Source organism: Ciconia boyciana, chromosome 7, assembly GCF_034638445.1.
Source record: "Ciconia boyciana chromosome 7, ASM3463844v1, whole genome shotgun sequence".
In the NCBI taxonomy this organism is placed as follows: Eukaryota; Metazoa; Chordata; class Aves; order Ciconiiformes; family Ciconiidae; genus Ciconia; species Ciconia boyciana.
In genome coordinates this window covers 12853523-12876916 of record NC_132940.1, presented here as the reverse complement: position 1 = coordinate 12876916, position 23394 = coordinate 12853523, and the positions used below count along the sequence as shown (strand labels likewise).

At 48.3% G+C, this 23394-nt stretch overlaps 1 protein-coding gene across 6 annotated transcripts in view; it reads left to right on the top strand.

Annotated features, from left to right (window-relative positions):
• PTPRF (protein tyrosine phosphatase receptor type F) overlaps window positions 1-23394 on the top strand; it is a 393615-nt gene that overhangs the window by 299999 nt on the left and 70222 nt on the right. For all 6 annotated transcript variants that reach the window (XM_072867821.1, XM_072867824.1, XM_072867825.1 and 3 more), the window contains 4 exons: window positions 16391-16660; window positions 19464-20045; window positions 20616-20749; window positions 21796-21940. In XM_072867821.1, the coding sequence (XP_072723922.1) occupies window positions 16391-16660; window positions 19464-20045; window positions 20616-20749; window positions 21796-21940 (1131 nt within the window). The remainder of the gene's footprint in view (window positions 1-16390; window positions 16661-19463; window positions 20046-20615; window positions 20750-21795; window positions 21941-23394) is intronic.

The window sequence follows — 23394 nt, the reverse complement described above, 5'->3', positions numbered from 1 at the left end:
GGGTTTGACTCGTATTTCTGGAAATCTGTTTTTGCTGTTTATATGGTTTTACATAAAATGCTGAAATATGGGCAGAATTGGAATTCCTTTCTCCCTTGAACGCCTTACCTTTGTGTCATAGTTCTTTTAACTGGGTGCTTAATCCTCTTAGTATAAACTAACCTTTGGTGGAGTAGTATAAAACCAGTCATACTCTGATGAGCGAGAGGTGCTCAGCTATAGGTGAGCTGATATTTAGAGCTCTGCTTTGGAATGTGTATCTTCAAAAACTGAACAGCTCTTTGGAGTTGTCCTAATCCATCTTATATGCATCAATGACTGAGCCTCTGGGTATTAATGGCTCACACTGGGAACCTGCTGGAAATTAGCCACAATTCATGTAAAGTGATTTTTCTAATGGCTATGCTATGTTGCCAATTTAGAACTGTTTTCAACATACCAGAATAAGTAGGTTTTACGTCAGGACAGTCTCCTGCCAGTTTTCTTTCTCTACATTAAAGGTGTTTGAGTTAGCTTGGGGAGAAGCAAGGGCTAAACTCCCCATACACTTTCTGTTAATTTCAGCAAGAAAAAAATGTGCTGCTTCATATGAAACTGTGTATAACCAGAGCCACTGGTCGGGAACCCCTGGGAAATGTAGTTACAGATTTTCCCAAGAAGAGAAAGAAGATTCTTGTGCTGGTGCAACCCATTGTTTGTTAGGAAGTTAGAACCAGATTTTATTTCCACATAGTAAATCAACTGTCTAATAATAAAATCTCATCTTCATTTCTTCCTTCTTCTATTTTAAAGAAGGAAAATACAATCTTAAAGCTGTATATGCATTGGTTAGTATGGAAAGAGGACATGAGAATGATTAAGTCTTCACATGCTGTGTGTTTGCTTCTAGGGGTGGCTTCTGGCATTGTTTTCTTTGCTTATTCTGGGGAACTGCTTTTTTATTTTGCAGCATAATTTGGATTATAAGAGTCTTTGGAAGACTGAAGTATCCAATTAAGCATATTCAGAAGATGAAGCTATATCTATGCAGTGGAATCACTCATTTCACTCTCACAATGTAATTATGGATGATTTTAAACTCCCTGTATTCTTGCAAGTTCATTTTTCAGGCAAGCTCTACTAAAACTCATCCCAGATTGTCACTTTACACTCTGAGGGAAAGGATACTAGTTACCAGGTTGGCTGTTGTTGCATAGGTTTGTGTGGGTACCCAGCCATTTTGCTGCAGTATTTGGGACGCTTTTGCTTCCTGTAACATGCTCAGACTCTCAATGTTCCATTTTCTGTAGCGGTGTGGCTGAAAAAAGGCACAGAAGCTTCAAGAGGTAGAAAAACCTCCTCTTACAACTCTCCAATTTCTTACTAATGAATGCTCTTCATTTAGCAAGTGAATCCTGTAAGACTGAGGAGTGTACTGAATTTTACACTTGGCTTGCTGCTCAGCAAGGTTCGTCTGTCCTGTTTGGGCTAGGCATGGGCCTTGTATGGTTTGCACACATGACAGGATCCTGATGTTCACAAAGAAAGCATGTTCTTAGACATATGCTTTGCTGTTAACCATCATTTTCTTGCACATAAATTTTTGGAACAAGCCTTTTTATTGCACATCATCTTTACAATTTCAGTCTCCAACCTGTGTGATCCTGATAAAGCCCTGCTGTATATTTAAGACAGGATACCCTATAAATTATTATCAGATGAAATTCACCGTGCGTACTAGGTCCTAGATGATATTTGTGCTTACACTTTCTGATAGCAAATGTTCTACAAAAAAATATGATATTGATCCTATATTAGTTAATGACTTCAAAAAGTTAGTCAAACCAAGAACAGTATTTTATTTCTTTAACAAGCAAGGAAAAAAATGAAAATATCTTACCTTCTCAGGTGTGGGATGCAGAATAAAAAAATCCCTGTTTTTTCTTCTTGTGATAATCCTACAGGGTTGTCATTAGACGGATCAGTGACTTCCACTAGGGTCTTCGGAAAGTGCCTGCATCTTTACTAGAGAAGACATTAATTAATGCTAAATTACAGTGGAAATTAAGTGTGTCGGCTGCACCGCCACTGCATGGTGGTTTCATAATGATTGACCTCATTGCGGTGAATACCCAAGAAGTTGGCCACTTTCTCGGAAAGCATGGCTGAGTACTGAGCAGCAGTACTAATTTCCACCCTCTGTAGTTCTCAGGACTGCTTGTGCCTGCTCTCATTTACAGCCTATTGTTTTTTTAATAGTTCAAATGTTTGTTTGTCTCTTGACTCTTGGGGTTTATGTTTTTGATCATGTCCTCCCCTTTCCTAGCCTCCCAGGTAATCCTTTGTGAGTGTGCTGTGTTAGAAAGCACAGGCTCATTAGCATCTTTATCATACTTTTCATACTAACAAAGGAAGATACTGGGTGCTGAGAAGGAGTATCCAGGCACTGCTCAGGGCTTTCTATATCAATGAAAGAACAGGAGGAGGAAGGAGCAGGCTATGCCAGTGTCTTGTCTCTGTGAATCCTTCAGAGCCAGCACTTCTGCACAGATGGACTTCATTAAAAGTTAAAACATTTCCACACCAGGGATTTGTAAAGGAAAATGGATGCATTTTCCTTGAAGCTATTATTTTCATCTTACTAAGTGTGCTGGAAAGCAACCCTCCTAAGCCTTCTGCTTCTGGACTGACAGGTCTATCTGTCTGCTGCTGCAGAGCCAGAATGGGGCTGGGGACCAGTGCTGGGAGCTGACTGCCTCCCACTGCTGCTCTTCAGCTTTCCATGCATGGAGGGTTGCAGAAAACACCCAGACCGTTAGAGGAGCAAGAACAGAGTGAAAGGAAGAGCGTGGAGCATGCCAGGGCAAGGTGGCTATCTGGGGCATAGCAGGGACTTTGAAGGGGGCACAGTGGCATATTCCTATCCTGCCCTTTCAGCACAAGCATGCTTGCCAGTGAAGGAGCACTCATCCATTTGTGGTCTGTGGTTACATGTACCACAGTACATCGTAGCAATGATTAGATTTGGGACTTGATGGTGCTGCAGGGAGAAGGGAGAGGAATAGAAACGTATAGAAGATGTGATTCTTCTAATCCAGAGAGCTTACTGTCTAATTTAGCAGCAAAAATCCAAGAAGTTGATTGAAGACATACAAGAAATTGATTTAAGAGTAGAAGGCAGATTGGACCTAGTGTGGGGAAAAAAAAAAAGGTGTTGTCATTCTGTCATGCTTACTGGGAGTGTAGTATAATTGCACTGATTCACCTACGCTATTGTTTTTTTATGAATACATTTTGCTCTTCATTTGCCTACAGCTTCAGGGACATCTGCACAAAGAGGAGCATTTTCAGCCAAAAGTCTTGTCTGATGAAATGCCTGTGAAGGTGGTGGCCTGTGTATTGCTCCCCTCAATAGAGGCACTGTTATTTGACTCTTTCCCTGTATGAAAGGTCTTTTCTGCCCTTCTCTTTCTCTACATGTGGCATTATTTTTTTTTCCTACTTAAATGAAGCAGATGAGCAGGAAGACTGTGTATAAGAATATCCTCATTAATACACTGTGGAGTTCACTAGGTGTGTTCCCCAGTGCTGCTTACAGCAGTGAGCAATGCAGATGCTATTAGAATAGTACTTATTGGAGCATTGGCTGCATACTTCCCATCAAATGAAAAATGTGCCCAGTTTTCAGTTCTTAAGTGCTGCTTTTCAGGCCTTCAAGGCACGATGGTCCAGTGGGGCAAGTGCAGCGAGTTCCCTGGCCCAAAATGCTACACATACTGTAGAGAAGCAGCTGCACAGCTGCTTTTAAAGAAAGACCATTCAAAACTGAATTGTCTCCTCTGTCCCCAAATTGCAAACTAGTAAATCAGACTGCAGTAAATAGAAATGGTATTACTGCAAAAATCTGTTCTTTCTTGATCTGCTTTTTGAAAGGCCAGGCTAGTATTTCATTTGGCAGCAGGGAAACTTGCTTGGAGTCTGGCGTTTTATTTGCCAAGTTTCACTAAGGAGCCATCACCCAAAATGAAATTAGGATTGTGGCTCTGTCCCTAGCAGCGATTCTCTGGCCTCCGCAGGGTTTTACACTTGGGGACTTGGCGGTAGCTTAGGCTCAGACACGGAGGGAGCTCAGCGAAATGGCTACTTGCGGCTATATGATGCTTACTGCAGTGGGGACCTTGTGTAAATAATAATAATTCTGAATGACTGACATGGGCCTGGAGCAACAAGACTTGAAGCCTTTAAAAAGGACGCTTTCTGCTTATGTAATACTACAGCAGCTAAAATAGCAACAGCAGTCAAAGCTCGAGGGTATTGCCAGGAGAAGAGTAAAAGCTGAGGACAGTGGTCAAACGGTCAGTGACCAAAACTGGGGATGTCTAAAAAATGGCTAAATAACAGGGAATACGTTTGTTTACAACCCAGCTATGTGCGCACTTCAGGGAATGTGCTCTGTTAAACCTGCCTCTCGTCAGGGCTGATGGGGGTGATATTACTTGACCAGAGAGGGGCACTGCCGGTGCTTGAGGGCCTGGCAGTGATCACAGACAAGCAGAGACTGGAGACACTTGCAAGGGAGATGCCTGGATGACAGGAAACACGAACAGGCAGTTGAATCAGACCGGATGACCCAGACTGCTGCTTCAGACAGATGTCTGCCCTGGACCATCAGAAGAAGCAAAACCAGGCTGCGATAGAGGCCACAGGGTAACTACCCCTCGGCAGTTGGTACATGGCTGAGGAGGGCTACGGGTCTGAAGGGCATGATCTCCCTGTGTACACTCTGTGCAGTCCTGACCTCAAGGTAATGCTGCAGTACAGCAATGCAACACAAAGCAGTGACCCTTTGATGAAGACAGTGCACTGCTTTTTATGGGATTTCAGTATTTTTAACTTCATTTCCTCTGCCCCCGGGTGCTGCTCCATGCTGAAGCTACTGCTGTAGTCAAAGTCCGAGCAGCTGTAGCTTGGGCAGACGCTCCTTGGCTAGTTGTAAGCAGACTTGGGGTGAGCGCAGCCAGTGGCATGGCCAGAGCTGCGCAGCACTCGGCACCAGCAGACGTTTGCTGCTCAGTCAGCACTGTGGCTCGTGCTGCTGTAACTGTGTGTATCCTCGTACTGGAGCTGGCTGGCTTCAGAGCCGCAGAGGCACGTAGAGGCTTCTGCCAAGTTTTCTCTTCGCCGTATATTCCTATGAATATTTTTGTCATGTTTTCTCCTGGGGTGAAGTGTGTTCACCATCAGTGTTTCTATGAGCATTTTGCTATGCTGTACTGATTATAATGATCACGGTTTAATAAATAATATTTCTTTGTCCTTCTGGTAGCACATTTCATCTAAAGATTTCAATGTGCTTTATAGAACTCAACTAAATAAGCTTAACAGTTTTATTCCTTGCAAAGTCCTTTGATGGTTAAAAGTGCAATGCAAGGCTCAAGTCTGATTATTTGTAAAATGACCTTTATGGAAAGTAGAAGGAGAGTGACTGGTGGCTCAGTGCATGATAATGCAACACAGAAATGGACTTGGAAACCTATTTCCCCCTCCTCCCCACATGACCTGCATAGACGTCTGTGGAGCAAGTAGGCCTGCGTATCTGTGCCGACTAAATGTCCCTTCCCTTCCCTTCCATATCCACTTGCACAAAGGATTAGGAAATCCATCTCTGGTACTCTGAGATTTTCTGCTCTTAATTGAATTAATGCATGCATGTGTGTGCACTATGAATGGGAAAGGATGGTTGGGCACCCTGAGCATCCTGTCTGTCTCTCTAGGATGGAATATACTCATCACTGTGGCATGAGAAGATTGTTCATCGCATATAATGGGAGGTTGTCTTATTCTCATGTAATCTGGCGTAAAAAAGACAATCTGTCCTTTTGTTCCTCTATACCTCTAAAAGCTGTAAAGGATGAAATTAGATTTATGTGGAGTCCTTGAGACACAAGATGTGCTTTTGGAGATAAGCAGGAACAGGTTCATCCCTCTCTGGGTTTTTGTTAACCTCTGTGTCTTTTGGATTCCAAAGTGTCTGGGTTTGCCTTTATATTAACGCCTTGCATAGCACCAGAGGGTTTTCAGCACAGGACAGATGCTGGCAGTTCCCAGCAGAATTGCAGAGCCAATTGGGATAATGAACTTTCTTGTTGCTTTCAGGAAAGTATTAGCTTCTCACTCTGAAAAGCTTTAGAAATGTGTTCCTTTGTTTGAGCTAGTGATCTGAACTCTCAGACCTGTGCATTCGTATCCTGGCCACAGCTCCCTGCCTTGTTTCAGGGAGCTAATGCCTGAGAATACACAAAAGCAGAGCCTCCCATAAGCCCAAACTCATTCTTTCTGCAACAAGCTGCTGTGGTTAGAGTATTGCTGCTGCTGCATAAGACGAGCATGCCTGTGGCAGGGTAAAAGCCAAATTCAATTGGCATGGGAATTTCTGCCTACAGAGTGCTGGAGCCATCTGACAGTCAGGACTGGCAGACACGTCTCTGATACGGCCTCGCTCTTTGCTTCTTTGCCATTTCAACTTGGATCTCAAAAGGAGCCCTGTTTTTACCTTCTGGAGTTTGCTATCCTCTGGTGGCATTTCTGCTGTGACTTGACTTGCTTTGTCTTGCACATAGTCTGGCATGTTTAAGTTAGCTGCCAGGCAGCTCAGGTTCGTGGGAACATGCTAGTGTCCCTAGTGAGCTATGGTATTCTGCACAGGGGATACTCTGGGTAACCCCAGCCTTAAATCCTGTCTCTACGTGGGGGGCAGATGTTATTTGCTGTCACTGCTCAGAGTCATTTGTTTTGTAAAAAAGCAGAAAACCTATTGGTAAAACGTGCTTCTTAGCTTAGGAGTGACATGGATAGAGAACTGGAGATAAGGGAATGCGAATAGGATCTGTAAGGAGATGAAACTTTCAATTTACCATTTATCAGGTTTATCTCAGATAAAGCAGCAGCTGTTTAAGCATTAAGTAAAGGGAAAGGAGAGAGAACTTTCTGCCCAGGTGTTCCCTCTTGCCTTACAGCTGTTCCAAAATAGCCTGCTACTGGTTTTTATTCCCCATAAGCCACTAATATAATAAGAGATTAAGAGATAATCCAGCAATTAGTGACAAATAGGAGGCCCCAAACTCATTCCTGTTTGACAGACCAGAAAGTAATCTGTTTGAATTAGCATGTTTCACATGTGTCTCCTCACCTTTCCAAGTCTAATCTGAAGTGTCAACACGTGGGAAAAGCCACTGCCGGAGCTGCCTCATGTCCATGCACATTGAAGCAGTGTGATCCCTGCCGGGCTCCCCAAAACAAAGCTCCTGGCCGTTCCCTAGCTGCAGCAGCACCCCTCTCCCTGCCCGTGGGCAGACCAAGCAGCACCGCAGCAAGTCCCCTTGGTGTGGCTGGGGGCCATCAGCCCTTCCCGAGGGCAGGGAGAGGCTCTGCAGCTGCTGCTGCGCTTCTGCAATGGGAATGGGTGTTCCCTTAGCTGTTGCAGCATCATTGCCCGGTCTTACACCCTTCACCAGCCTCTTGTTGTTCAGTTGCACAGTCCCAAGGGGTGCAGCAGGCTGGTCCACATTTGCAGCAGTTGGAGTTTGTGTTGCCCTACTGAGATGTTAGTGCTGCTTTCCAGAAATGCAGCCGTTCGTTGGGTACGCCTGGTTTGCCAGAAGCACTGTCCTTCCCGGGCAAGGGCAGGAAACAAATCCTCCCTGTTGGGAAGAGCTGAGCAGAAGACTGAAGCCCTTCGCTGTCTGCCGAGGCCATGCAGATGTGATATGCTCCATTAGATTAGGAAATAAAGTGGTGGTTTGGGAGCAGCAATAAAGAGGTTCCCTTATGAGCCTTATGTTAATGTTTTGTGGACCAAGAGGTAAAACCCCTGTCTGAAGCAGGTTAGAGGAAGCCTGGGCCTTAAGTTAGGACTGTTTGCTTTGAGGATGTCTGGGTGCGGGTCCTTGCTGGATGTGGCCCTTGCTTATGGACCAGTTAAGCTCCAAGTTGGCTGGTTCTGGTCCCCTGGTATCAGTTCAATTGAAGAAACGTAAACAACTGTTTTACTGTTCTCCTGCAAGCTCCATTACACTTCGTAGGCCACTGTTGTAGCTGTTATTGGCAGTTTGTTGCCTGGTCTGTACCACGTCAGTGTTGGTTAAAATCCTGTTCTCTAATCGTTGGAAATGGCTGGCTGTACTGTTGCACTGTATAATGCCACATGCTCTTCTCTAATTTGCAGTGTTTCTGCTGGAAAGCAAATTCCTCCCCCCACCTTCTCCTCCCCCCATCAAAAATGTGACTCATAAGCAGTCTTTAACTATCAAATCTACTTCTGTATTCTCTCAGCGAGGGTTCAATTACAGCTGATACGCCACAGATCTGTAGCTGGAGTGAGGTCACTCCTGCTAGAGAAATAAGATCTCCTTTGTCTATAAGGAAAATGCAACTAACCTTCTACTGTCTCTCCTGCAGGAACAAAAACTGGGACCTGCTCAATTCTCTCTGGGTGTTTTTGTCCTTCTGATTTCTTGTCCATCTCTCACTCGCAGCACAGTGTACCAATAAGGCTCTCCCGAAACTGAGCCCAGCTGAGACTGCACATGTCTGTCACTTGCCTAATGCCTCTCTGCTGCATTTAGCTCTTTGTTTGGAGAGGGGGAGCAGCTCTTCATGGTAGAAGATTTTCCATTCACCACTTGGAACATTTCTTTCATACTTGATAAAATTCGGATCTATGTATATGCTCTTCCCAGTGTGTGGTCAATGGGTTTAAAGTGCCTTTGCCATCATCTTTATAGCTGGAGTGGGTGTGTGGGAGCACGTCAGTCTGTGTGATGGCTGGAGTCCTTTGCTCTGTGCGTGTGCGTGAGTGTTTTGCACATGTAAATGTGTCTGTGCTTCCAGCATCTGGCCCAGCACAGGGCCGTCCCCAAAGCGCCCTCCGTGTGAGTACGTGTGGGACATGCGGTCCCCTCCGCCCTGCCTCGACGAGCGGTGAGCGGGTCAGGGAGGCGGAGGGGCCAGCCCTGCTCCGGGCCAGAGCGGTGCGAGTGTGGCGCACTCTTGTCCACGACGTGGAGTGGTGTGTGTGCACGGTGGGAAGTCATGGCTGACCTCTGTAGTCTTGTCTTGTCGTTTCAGTGGTGTGCGGACAGATGAAGCTTGGCCTGTTTTTACTCTCTGTGTTTTTCCTTGTCTTTTTTTATTCCCTCCTCATCTTCATCGCACTCTGCCATCAAACAAAACAAACTTTCATCTCTCAGATCAGCGAGAAGGTTGGTCCTTTTCACTTCTTATCCATCTACAGTACGCCACGTCAGATGGGACTTTTCCAGTAGGGAGAGGAGAGCCATCCCCAAAAGGGGAGGGGGCCCTACAGACTGGCTCCCTTCCAGGCACGGCCACAGTGTGCCTGACGAAATCTGCTTACTGTTTGCTGTGACTCTGGTGATGGCATTGATACTTTGCTTGCATGCCTTTGTTGCTTGAGATTTAAAATGCACAGAATATATTTTGCATGCAAATACCAGCCAGAGCGGTTTCGTTCAAAGGTAGGGTGGGAAGAAGTGCATGCTACTGTATGTGGGTCCTCCTCTAACCCATTACCTGTGCTAGGTGCCAGTCTAATACCTCTAAACTGCTGCTGCTTTCTGGCCAGAGATCAAGAGCAGTCTTTGGAAGCGGAGATCAGAACGATCTCCAGTCCCTTCGTGAGCTGCTAGGGAGAGCGGGTTCCTCAATTTCTCCTGTAGCTTTGAAAGTTTTAACTTTCTCTAGAGGCAAAAATCTTACTTTTGATCTCAGCTGGAGAAGAACCCTCCCTTGCCACAGGGCAGCAGGAGCAGCTGGTTGAGAGATGCAAGGCCCTCATGCTGAGGCAGCTTCCCTGCTCCTCGGCAGTCCCCGCTCTGGGGGTGGCCAGTTCTCCATGCTCGGACAAGGGCCCTTTGCATGAGCAGCTCTGCCTCTCCTTTCTTCCCTGGGGCTGGGTCTTCCTCTTGCTGGTGGGAGAGCAGGGAGCTCTGGCAGTGGCCCCAGCCTTGCCCAGGATGGCTCAGGGAGGCCCGTGGCGACGTGCACAGGAGCTTGTAGCCACTCAGCAAAACCTGATTTGAGCTTTGCCCTGCTCTGTCCCGCTGCCCTCAGACAATAGTGAAAGGTGACTCCAGCTTTTAAATTAAATCTAGCTCCAGACCTATCTTGAGGCACTCATGATTTCATGCTGAGGAAAGCTGGTGTTTTTGGCAGAAGTCCTGAGCTAGTTTCCAGAGATGACTCCTTCACCGAACAGGTACCGTGCGGGTCCGTCCCTCCACGTGCGCTGGAGGAGAGGGATGCTCGCAGCGGCTCTCCGGCCCGGCACTGCTCCCAGGTGGCACGGGGAAGAGACCCTGGCTTCTCTCACACGTGCCATCAGGCAGCTGCATGAGCTGATCTTATAATCACTGGAACAAGTTTTAACAAGTTGTCATAGCAGTTGTTCCAGTACACTGACTTCACTCCTGTTTCTCTCCCTGGAACGTGCTCTCATTTAGATTATACTGAGGCACGGGGCCCTTGTTGTTTACCCTCTAAAAATAGATTTCGTAGAGGATAAAATTACCTGAGCTCAAGACAATGATGAAAAATGAGACCAAGGAAGAAAAGAGAAGAAATTAAAGCCAAGGCCCAAAGCCTCCCAGATTTCAGTGAATTTGGAGCACCGCTGTGATGGCTCAGGCACCTCTGGAGAGTAAACCTTTGACAGGGCACTTAAATATTTTAGCCGCATGGTTTAGCTGAGGGGAGGCAGCCGAGAATGGATATAAGCCAGCAGGAGTAGATAATTTCTCATTCTTTGTGTCGACTCCTCCTTCCCACCCCACCAAAAATACCCACGTACACAAATATTTAATGTGAAGCCAGAAATTAGTTTCTAAATATTCCATTGGGATTTGCCGTGCTTATAATTTGTTTGGCACTGATAATTACATCTTACATTTTTCCAGCTTTACTTAAAACTGTGTACTGCTCACCCATGCATTTAATTATTGCTCTGTGACTGCTACAAGGTTATTTATTAACGAGTTATTTTATCTTGATACAGTGGATCTTTTCTCTTATTCCCCTCCTTAATGTTGTGTTATTTTCATCAGAGAAATTTCAGAGAGTGAATGCAAATTGCATAGCTCCACAATCTTGCTCTCCCTTACTTTGCTATTAGTATGTCAGTATGCTGAATGCTGATGTGTCTCCAGTGCTGCACCACTGTAATGATATATCCTCTATTATATGTGGTTGTCAGCGCAAATAATTAGACCTAAAAGTTATAGCTGAAATATAATCCAAAAATGGCAAGGCCCTGTTTTGGAAATTGTCTATAAAATGTCAGCACTCAAGGATGCATTGGGAGCATAAATAGTACAGCATTGTTTGAGCACAAGATTAGACTGTAAATGCATTTTTTCTGGTTCCAATTTTTCCTCTCCTGCTGTTGATTCTGTCAATAGATTGTGAGACTCCAGCAACTGCCTTTCCATTTGAAGTCCGTCCTTAAAATGATAGCAGTAGGGAGAGATGAAAGGTGTCTACAGATGAGCAAACCATGCAGACCGATGATCATGTTTGAGGATATCTCCTAAATTCACTTCTTCCCGACTCTGAGGAGGTGGTTCCCGAGGAAGGCGGGAGTTTTGGGCAGGGTAGCAGTGTGGCGAGGGCGAGAGCACACCCTGTGCACCAAGGATCCTCCAGCTTGCCTGGCTGGAGTAAAGAAATTGGGCAGTGTCGTCTCAAAGGTGTGCCGCCACATCACTCTACTACTCATCCCAGTTGGGAGGTTAGAGCAGAGCCCTCCGAACTTGCCTTTGCTTTGCTGGGGACCAGGGAGGAGCAGCACAGCTCAGGCAGTGCTGGTCCTCCTTCAGAGCGGACGGTACTTCAGACTGCTGCTCCTTTGCGTGGAGGAAGAGCAAAGGGGAGAGGATGTCAGGGGAGTGGTGCAGGACCAGAGCAGCAGGAATTGCACCAGAGAGGAGCGGAGAAGCGTGCAGAGCGTGGGCACAGCTCTCCATCGCCATGGGGCAGCACCCAGCGAGCCTGCGTTGGGGGTGTTGGGAGGGGGAGGATGGAGCCCGGAGCAGGCACAGTGGGAAGGAAACCCAGAAGCAAGAACAGGCAAGTAGAGGCCCCTGCATCTCTGCAAGCTAGAGGGAGGGGTGTTAGCACTGTCGTTTGCTCAGCTTTACTGTGTCCAAGGCAGCCAGCAGGGAAAGCAGTTTGGTTTCCCCTTCCCTAGCAGCACCATGTGGTTTTGGAAGCATGGGCAGTCCTCCTGGCACTGTTGTGTTTCCAGCAGAGCCTTGCTGTGTGCCAGCAGTGTCTCAGCATGCAAGAGAGGGGCTAACAGCACCGGCCTGTGAGCCCTGAGCACTCGTGCCCAGAGCTCAGAGCCTACAACTCTTGCAGACAGCAGCAGGGAGGGGGGGTCCCTGGTTCTCCAAGGGGGTAACGTCACCCTCAGAGGGAACCTGAGATGTTAGGAAACAGCCACTCCTGTGGTGAAAGGAGCCAGGCAATCGATTCATGCTCTTTGCTCTCAAGGCAAGGAATGTGCATGTTAATGCATGCTGAATTATTAACATTTCTCAATCTCAACCTTTGTGGCTGTTGTGTTGCCTGCTCCCCTCCTTCCTCCCCACGGTCCTCCCAGGGAGTGGGGAACCAGTCTCCACACTGTCCGTTCTCCCTGTCCTGTGGGATCCAGGGCACGGGCTCAGGTTGCGCTGCACTGCTCACCGTTCCGGGGTTTCACTTCACTTCCCAAGGAATGCTCTCTACGGGGAGGCGTGCTGAATAGTGGAGCAGCACAGAGTCCTTACAATGCCTATTCTTGGGATGAATGACAATGAATCTCATTTTTGACAGTCTGCTGGTTTAACTAAACCTCTGAATTATACTATTGTCCATTGAAGTCATTTTAATATTCACAGCAATTTTCCTTGTGCTGTTCTTGCAAAACCTCCAAACCACCTTCTCTGATCTTTATCCAAAAAGATTTTAAAAAATATTGCAAATTGTTGTCAAGAAAATTGTAATAAAAAGGGAAATTTCATTGCTGCAATAAATGAAGAACAACAAAAATTTCTGGAGCACTTAAGGTAGCATCATGGGCTGTGCTAGCCCCTGTGATTTGACTTGTAAATTGGACAGAAATTCTAAGAATAGTGCTTTTTGAGGAGTTATACTGATTTAAATTACCAGGCTCTTATGCTAGAAAAGCAGGCAACTTAAATCGCTGGCTTGAGCCTGAGGAATGTGTTGATGGTGCTCTGCAAGCTGCTGTGAGAGCTCTGCCAGCTCTCGCTAATGCTGACAGCATCTGCCCTTCTCCCTGTACTGACTGGGACGAGAAGCTGCCAGTTATCCCCCAAGAGGATGGGAGGCTGGTGGGCCCATCCGTTCCTTTGCACGCGCTCCTGCCAGAGTATCGTCCGGGACAGATCTCCCACCGAAGGCGTTGCCCTGACTGACCCCCTTCCACCTCCCATGTTGAGAGCTGACCCCTACACCTGGCATCCATTTTTAGCAGCTCTGCTGGTGTGCTAACGAGGGGAGGCTGTCTCAGCTATTCTGGGTCACAAAAATACACCACAGAGGCCTGTTTAACTGCTCATCTGTTGCCAGGCTTGAGAGCTGAGGCCCCGCACAGCTTCCTGGCGTGCCGCAGACTGCGGTGTATAGGAGGCATGGCCCGTGTCAAGGTTGGTGACACTGCAGCCTGCCCACCCTCTTGTACGGTTTGATCTGCAGGAGAGTTTTCCTTGCCATTCATCCCTTCCCTAGGCACACGAACGCGTCAACCACCTCCACTGCTCCCCTGTGGGTAGGACAGGGGAGAGCCACTTCCGAAGGGGCTCAGCCCTTCCCTTTGCCCTGCAAAGCGCTGCCGAACAAGCCCCCAGCTCCTTTGGAAGCGCATCTCCCCTGTGCTGCCCGCAGGGGAGCAGGGGGCGGTCGGCTGCTGGCTTCCCCAGGGAGAGGCGGCTGCAGCACCCACAGGCACTGCCTCTGCAGGACACGTCAAGGGGGATGCGGTGCTGATGGGGCTCGGCATGGCCCCAGGAGCACCCTGAAAGCAGTGCCTGACATTGGGGGCACAGTGGGGGTGCAGGGGAGTCTGCAGCAGCCTGTGCTGCCTCTGGTCTCACAGGGCTGGGAGTCAAAATCTGTTTGTGCATGCTGGGCTCTGACCTTCCTGCATGGCCTCTTATCCTCCAGTCTTGTCTTCCCATGTCCCCGTACATGAGTTCCTGTCTCCCCTCGTCTTCCCTCTCCCTGTCCTGCCTTCATACTGCTTTCTCTCTGACTCTGTAGTGGCCTCCAGTGCCTGCCAGCCTGTTTGCCTGGTGCATGTGCGTGAGTGCTCTGTGCACGCCTATGGCTTTACCCTCAAAGGTTGCTCTTTTTTATTTTAATACAGTGTGGGTGGGTGGGTTTGGCCCTTGGATGGGGACAGAATTTGAACAGCTTCTACCTGAAATAATTCGACGCCATGTTCTTTGGAAAACAAAACCTGACTCTTAACAAATGGTGTTGGGATGCTTTGGTTGGAAATACACGCCATCATGTTAAACCATTGCCATGTCCATCAGGTTAACTCCGTATTCTCATGACTGCGTAGCACTTGAGTACACTTTCAGTTCTGTCTCATTTGGGGAGCGCTGCCCCGTCAGTCAGGTAACACCTCACTGGCGATTGCTCATGTAGCTATTGATTTGAGACTTAATAATTGATTAAAAGAAACAACCAGCAAGACTTTGGATTTAGACATTCAGAAAAAAAAAAAAAGGCAAAGTAAGTTATCCTTCCCCTGGCTGGTAAGGAGCTAATGAGCCCTGTTTTGTCACCGAGACGATGTGTAGTACACACACGATGTTGACAGTATTGTCTAATTTATCACGAAGTCTTAGCTCTGTTGTACATGCTAGCGTGGGGGCTTCCGTGTTCAGTCTATTTCTGCAAGCCTGTTGGTTTGGGGATGAATCATCAAAGAGAGCACTAGTGAAATTTGATTTGGGGAGAGTCAGCTTGGCAAGCGGAGCTGACGTCTCTGCGGCTCACCGGGCTGTCAGCAGCTTTACTGTCTGCAGAGACGCCATGGTGGCAGGAGCCAGGCCAGCAGAGCCGTGTCCCCCTGGACCCCCAGCGCCCGTGGGACCAGTCGTGCCTGCGACATGTTGTGAGCTGGCACTGCTCAGGCTCCTGCCCAATTTCCACCTTCCCCCAGCGCTGCGGCTGTCCGCTGCTCCGCCAGCCCAATGCACTGATGGAGGAGCGTAATTGGCAGGGAGAGGCTCCTCGGGAGCCGGTCAGTCGTGAACCTGGCTGATGCTCTGGGGCTGCCTTTCTGGTGGAGGAGGCCAGAAGAGAGCAGGGCTGCTGGGCGAGACACGTTTGAGCAGTTTCCCTTGTTAACTACAGACTAAAATGAGCTTGCCCAGAGGAGACAAAGATTTACCGAGCACAGTTGTTTCTCTACCCTTGCTTAAATAGGCCCATAACACTAACCCTGAAGAAGGGGCCTCATTTCTCAGTGTCATTTTCCTGACGGGAATGCATATGGCAGGCAGCTTTAGAGCTTTATTGTAGCTGAGAGTTGCTTACAAATAAGTCTTGAATGAAATACCCAGCAAGGGATTGATATGAAGAGAAGCTGTGCAATGAAATAAGGAGGAATACATCTCCCGAAGTGCTGCCACAAAGGTGGGGAGGCTTCTGCCAGCCCAGCTCTCTTCTGTCAAAATGGATATGATCTCACATCTGTCAGGATTAGTTCTCTCCTGCCCAGCAAGGTGATCTGTTCAGGCCCTGACAATGTCATGCAGCTCTGGTGACTATTTTTTCTGAGCCAAGGTAGAACCTGAGTTACATTTTGAAAGGAATTATGTTTTATTTAGCAGCACACGTGTGCTAATTCAGAAAGAAACCCTTCTGCTGCTCCTGCCCAAACCCTGCGAGGTTTAGGGGACGAGTTGCTTTACTTTAGAGCTAATAAATTGAGCAGGTAATTCGGTTTTGCAGAGCTTCAGTGGGCCCTGCACAGAGAGAGTGTGTGACTGGCATTTGTGCATGCTCTCTAATTAGAGAGATATAATTTAAATGGAGGAATGTTTCATGTTAGTAATATGATTTCAAAAGGCTATGTTTGGAGGGAATGGATTGAGCCATCCCTTAATGAGTTCTTCTAATAAGATGCCAATGGCTAAGGAAGGAGAGCAAAGTGTGTACAATTTGGCAAAGCAGTGAACAGTTTTTGCACTTCATTTTATCTGTCCCGAGGGATAGACAGGCAAAAATGTTGAACCCCCCTCACGTACCCCTGCAATGCAACTGAGTGCTCTCTGCTGGTTCTGTGACCCTACTAGCTGTCTCCTCCTTGTTGCAGTGCGGCGTGTTGCTCCTCGATTCTCTATCCCTCCGAGCAACCACGAGGTGATGCCTGGGGGGAGTGTGAACCTCACATGCGTGGCAGTAGGTGCTCCGATGCCCTATGTGAAGTGGATGGCTGGTGTGGAGGAACTGACCAAAGAGGATGAGATGCCCGTCGGTAGGAATGTCCTGGAGCTGAATAACATCGTGCAGTCTGCCAACTACACCTGCGTGGCCATCTCCTCCCTCGGCATGATCGAAGCCACAGCCCAGATCACTGTCAAAGGTAAGGAATTATTCCTTGTGGTGCTCCTACTTGGGTTTCAACGGTGTAGCCCTTTGCCAAAGTGTTTTTGGGTGCAGCTAACTGACTGCAGTCTCCTGTGACTTTTCCACCTTGCAAGGGAGGTTCCCAAACCCTCAACTTCTTTTTTTCCTGCTCACAGTATAGTATTTGCTTTGGAGGTCATTTCCTCTCTCCCTACATGTGGCATGATGGGAGACAGGCTTGTGTCAGGCTGGGTCCCTGTTAAGCCACAAGGGAAACTCATGGAGTCTGTGCTCATCCCAGGAATTTCTGGCTTGTTCCATGCGTCAGCAGGATCGGATCAGCTCAGCACAGCGGCCGGCCACAGGCTGTCCTGGGGCAGGGGTCTGTGGATATCTGTAGTCAGAGAGCTGTTTGCACAGAGATGTCCTCTTGCAGTAAGGGCAGGACAAGAAGGTTAATCCCAGCAATGTGAAGTGTCTGTGGGCCTCACCAGAATGAGCATCCTCCCGCGCTGCAGGGAGGAGCTATACACGTTTATTTTAAAATTGTTGCATATTCCTCTGTCAATTTTCTTTTTTCCCTTACTGCTCTGCCTCTTTCCCTTTCTCTTTCTTTTGTTGCTGTCCTTAAGGCATGCTTCCTGCTGCTGTTTCACAGGTAGCTTTGCCCCAAAGAGGATGTTGTTGCTGATTGCTGACCACTGGGTACAGGGCAGCCCACCCAGACAGGTCCCTAACAGGAGGCTGAAGTACGTGTCCTGCTTTTCCCATCTGGGGCCAAGCAGGTCCACACTATCCCTTTCCTCCTCTCCTTGCAGTTGATTTGTAGCTCAGATTTCCACAGATATGTCATCTTTTGAGGCTGTCTGTTCTTGCAGGCCCCCTCCTGCACTATGGCCACCTTTAGCACCCAGTCCCTGCTTGAACAAATCACAGAATTGAGTGTTAGCCCTCTCTGACCTGGCGATTAGCAGCAAATTCTCTTTTCCCTGGTGCTAGTCAGAGGATGCTTTTAACCTTAGCCACAGCTCTCCCTTTACTCACAGCACCTGCTAGTCAGTACCTTTTCCAGCCCCTGTTTTCTTACAGAGCACAGGGCTTGCCTTGGTTATAGTACATACCCAAGAATGTACGGAAGGAAGTGGCATGATGGGGATGTGGTTTGGACGTGGAGGGAGGAGGTGGGAACTGCACCATTGCACTGATGGTTCCCAGTATTTACCTCTTTGTACCTGGGATGACTCTGCCTTGCTCCCTCTTTGGCTGACGTGATGCCCACTGCCGCCCCAGGACAGGGAGCGGTCTGATCAGCTCCTTTAGCCCTTTGCCTTCCTCCTTATTTCTCTGTCTGTCTTTTCTGCACCTTCACTCTGGATATCTTACTGCCTCTGTCCCTAACTCCTTCACCCAGTATTGCTTCTCCTGTGCTTGCTGGAAAGTAGACCGTTTGCAGGGCAGACAGGAGAAGCGAGATGACACAGAGCTGATTGCAGTAAGTGGATCGAAGGTACCAGACCTGCCCCTTGTTCACATGCTGGCTGCACACCCAAGAGCTGGCAAGAGTCAAGCTTGTGGCTCTCCAAAGGAAGACGTGGATGAGTGTCATCTGTCCTTGAAAGCCTGAGGGAGACTGCCAATTTCTTGGATGCTCTAGGAAATGTGTTGCTTCAGGCTGCAATATTGGGCAGCGCGTGTTTCGCCTCCCTGAGTCCTCCATGGGTAGGGGTGTGGTGTCTGGTTGTGGGTTGCGTGCCCTTCCCTCCCATGCCAGTTCAGCCCTCACCGATTTTCTCAGTATTCATGTAACGGTAGCACTGGAAAAGGCATCCTCCCCAGCACTCGGAGCAGGCATGCTCCTGTGCTAAAGAGCCTGCCCTCAACTGAACCACATGGAAGCTGAAACCTGATGGCTTTGCCAAAGAATGAAGTACTTGAGGATCGTAATTTGGGCTGAGCAGTTTTCCTAGTTCCTCGTCAAGCACAGCTGCATTACAAGTCACTAATAACTTTAACTAGAGTGGTTCGTAGGAGGTTTAAACTTACTGTAGACTTTAATTCAGTCATTGTTTTAAAGTATTTGTGTACTCTGCAAATCTCTCTCACACGTACTCATTCTCTTTCTTTGTTCTTTTGGTAAAATGGCAAATCTGGAAACGTTTGCTTGAAGTAGTTGTGTTCTCATTAACACTTCAGAGATGTCAGCGTCACAGAGTTTTTGTGTAACAGTTTATTGTCTGGTTGCAGTTTGACACACCACCCAGTGAAATAGTGGATGTGAAAGTTGGTAATTTCTCTGGCTGTATCCCTCCTGCATGTACTGTAATACTTACAAGGCATTCCCCCATCAACCCATCTAACAGCACTGTCCATGAACTCCCTATGGCCTACGATGCTGTCTCTGTGGAAGCAGGAGCATAGCTCCAGATTACCTGTGGTGCTCTGATTGCTTTACTGTATCCCTTTGTAAATCAGCTGTACACCTGGCTTCTGAGGCCAGCCCAGCACCTTCCCACTGCCAGCTGAACCCCCATGACAGAAACATTCCTGCATCCCCGTTGAATTACCTTTATTTAGCCTGCTGCTGGGAAGTGCGTCAAGCACGTCTAATAACATGATTGCTCTGTTTATCCTTCCATTAAGAACCACTTCAAGCGATATATGGTAATATAAAAATGCATGTTCTAGAGTATGAAATGATTTCTGCCTTTTAAAGAAGAATGTTAATGGGAGGTGGCAGCTCCATTTTTATCCCTGTGCACATTGCAGGGTTTGAGCTGACTGAATTATTTAAATCACACCTCTCTGCCTTCCAATTGCAGCACTGCCAAAACCTCCAACAGAGCCATTAGTGACTGAAACGACAGCTACCAGCGTGACCCTCACCTGGGATTCGGGCAACTCTGACCCCATTTCATATTATGTCATCCAGTACAAGCCCAAATCCTTGGAGGGTCAGTTCCAGGAGGTGGATGGTGTGGCAACAACCCGCTATAGCATAGGTGGGCTCAGCCCCTTCTCAGAGTATGAGTTCCGGGTCATCGCAGTCAATAACATTGGCAGGGGTCCCCCCAGTGAGCTGGTCGAGGCCCGGACAGGAGAGCAAGCTCCTTCAAGTCCACCCCTCAAAGTCCAGGCACGGATGCTGAGCGCCAGCACCATGCTGGTCCAGTGGGAGCAGCCGGAGGAGCCAAACGGACAGATCCGAGGGTACCGTGTTTACTATACCACTGACCCACATCTGCCTTTGAGCATGTGGCAGAAACACAACACTGACGACAGCCACCTCACTACTGTGGGAAGCCTCATCACAGGGACCACGTACAGCATCCGCGTCCTGGCCTTTACTTCAGTGGGCGACGGGCCCCCCTCGGACATCATCCAGGTCAAAACGCAGCAAGGGGGTACGTATGGAGTGAGCTGTCGCGGCTACGTGTCCACCCCAGTGGTGTGCACCTCAGCTGTGTGTCTGATCTGCATCAGGCATCGCAACTGCACTTGGTGCTCAAATGGTTGCATGTCAGAGTGGCATCCCCACCACACAGCCATCAGATTTAAACTATCAGCTTGTCCTGAGGAGTTGGTATCAATCTCTGCACAAGTAACACAGCCCACAGTTTTGTTTGGGATACAGGGGCTAAAAATGTGACACAAGGTCCTGGACAGGGATGTTGGCACTTATGGAACTGTGCCAGGCCCTTCTGGGGTCTGAGCACACATGTGGAAGGAAGGAGCTGGGATGCAGTCAGGGGCTGGAAGTGAGCGTAATTCCCATAGTCACCTGCCTGGGTCCCAGAGGTGCTTGCTTGTTGCCTGGGTTGTTCCAAGAGCACAGTACGGGGGAGAGGGAAGAAGGGGAGGGTCCAGAAGAGATGAAAGAGAATCCTCGAAAGGTGACATGCAGACTCTGCAAAGCCATGTGACTCCTTTCCCTGCATCTGCCTCCTGGCACTAACCATGTGTTTGGTCCCCAGTTCCCGCCCAGCCAGCTGACTTCCAGGCAGAAGCAGAGTCTGATACCCGCATCCTGTTGACGTGGCTGCCTGCCTCTCAGGAACGCATTACCAAATACGAGCTGCTGTACTGGGAAGGGGAGGATGGCGCTCAGGTGAGGATCCTGCCTCTGTGTCAGCAGCACCTGGGGCTGGACATCACAATTCAGCAGCTTGGGAAGGGTGTCTGCGTGAGTTGGGGTGGCAAAGGGACTGTTTCTTCTCCATGTTTCTTCTGTCTCATGGGTGTGTGATAGGAGTATGGCAATCTCCATCTGGCTTCTGGGTAAGTGACCTCAGCAGTGCTTGTTGATACCCAGCAAAGTAGCTAGTGACTGGTTTGGGACGGGAAAGGCTCCAGAATACCATAACACCATCCCTGAGGCATCCTTACTGCTGATGCTTTTAAACAGTTGTGAAGGCCAGTAGGGCTTCCAAGTGGGTCTGAAATGGCATCCAAAATGTGTCGGCAGCTCCAGGACTGGTTACACTTAAGGAGCAGATTGGGGGTGGCCTAGAGAGAGCCCTTCTACATTTACTGTCAGGTCCCTAAAAGAAATCCAGCTCTCAATATATCAGAAGGAGTGCTGGCTGTAGGGCACCACAGTGAGAACTGTGCTACGGCAGCATGACAGTGTCCCATGGACCTCTCCTCCTCCTGTATTTATAGTGGCATGAAAGCTGCCAGAAATAAGTGCCCTCCAGGTGAAGTGGCAGCAAAACAAGTCCTTTACCAGCACTGTTTAGGTGTATTAGAGATGCCAACTACTCCAGGACAAGGGCTTTGCTCTGTTTCACAAGCAGACACTGTCTGTTGGGAGGAAACAAACTCGTGTGTCCTGTGCCCCTCGTCTGAACTGTGTAGCTAGACCCAGCATTCCCACAATGCTGTCAAGCAGTGAGTGCAGTCTGGACCCCAGGCAGTGCAGCCTGGCTGTCAGAGGGGTCTGCTTCCCTGCAGAGTCCTTGTATTTCACCCAGAGAAAGCTCCGTGTCTTGGAGTCCTGCAGGACTGCAACAGGTTTGGCAGCATGGCTGTGACTTTCTGTGGGGCCAGAATGGGTGACGGGGCTGCCTATTCCCTTGGCACGGGGAGCTGAGTGCCAGCTTCTCTGTATTCTCCAACTACACCAAATAATCTGTGTTTCCTTTTATTTGCCAGCAAAAGGTGGAGTTTGACCCAACCTCCTCATATGCTGTGGAAGGTCTCAAACCAGACACGCTGTATAAGTTCCGTCTGGGTGCCCGCTCAGAGCTGGGGGTAGGAGTCTACACCCCGACGATCGAAGCCAGAACTGCCCAATCCAGTAAGTTTCTGACACTCTGCACTACTGAAGACAAAGCAAAAGCAGTCCAGTTTCCGTCGCCTGGGCACGGAGTAGCTCAATGCCTCTGCCCTTATGGGTCTGCAGGGATGCTGGCAAGCAGTTTGCTAAAGGGTGTAACGGGGAAAGTCAGCTGGGGTTCTGGATCAGGGCTCTTTGGCAGAGGGGGTGCACCCAAGTGGTAAGTTCTTTCTTCATGTCCTTTGATCATGCTGCCTTTCCCTAAGGGTAGATTCATAAAAACTGATGGAGGATTGAAACAGGCTGGGAAATTGCTTTGGAGAGATTGATTTGAGTGGGTTTGTGCATCTCTATGAATTCACTCCCATGCAGACAAGCTGTCTGGACAGGCAGCATATGGGTGTTTGGCTCTAAATGTGACTGTCTCCAAACCATTGGATTTTCAACCCTTCACTCCCCGTTCCAGCTCCCTTGCTTCTGCAGGGGTTCTTAACTGGTCCATACACTTGATTGCAATGTGAGGCATCCTTTGTGGCCAGATGTGCCTGTGGCTGTCGGGCAGCTGGAGGAGTCAGTTTAGGAAAGTGGCTGTTTGCCTGGGTTGCGTGAGCAAGTGAGGCTGCTGCTTCTGGGACTGCAGTGCTAGGGGAAACCAGAACAAGCTGCAGCCAAGTTAATAGAGAGGCTAGATAATGAGGTGACCCAGGCAATATCACTTTCATCCTTGCTCTGCCCCATGTGATCACAGAGCAGGAGTTCGCATTGCTCTGATTGGCAGCTCAAAGTGCTGAGCATAAGCAGATTAGGGCTATCAAAGGGCCCTGCGATAAGCTCGTTTTCACTAACTATTTTTGGGCTTGCCATTATGCAAAGAGCATTAGAAGTGGGGGGAAAAAGACATTTCCGTTAGCACCGTCTGTCTGGGATTTACTAGCTATGCAGGGTGAGCAGTTGGCAAAGGCAGCCAGCCTTCCCTGCAGGGAGGGCACCAGCATGCACAGCAGCCAAGAGCCTGAGATGGCCATTAGAAAAGGAGCTCAGGAAGGGGAGAGCAGCTCTGCTCACTACTGGAACGACCTTCTCTTTGAGGAAAACTCAGGTTCATTAACATATCAGTCGCAGGGATTCCTCCACCTCATTAAGTGAGCTAACGGTGTCTTAGTGCTGCACGATGGACAGGTATGAAAATGGAGAGAGGTTCAGATCATGCAGTTATAAATATTTGAACATTGAGAACAAATTCTGAGTGTGGGGCTTTGTATACCTATTTCAGATAGCTTTTGTATTGATGGGCAAAGGTTGAAGCAACTCTCCTGCCACTTAAATTAATTCCATCAGTGGATGCTCTTATCCTTGAACACACTTAATCAGAGACAGCTCCATGCATAAATGAGTCCTTCAGAGTCTCACAACAGTCCAAGTAAGAGAAACCTTTGCTTCATGGACTCTTCAAGGCAGACATCTTCCTGTGACCT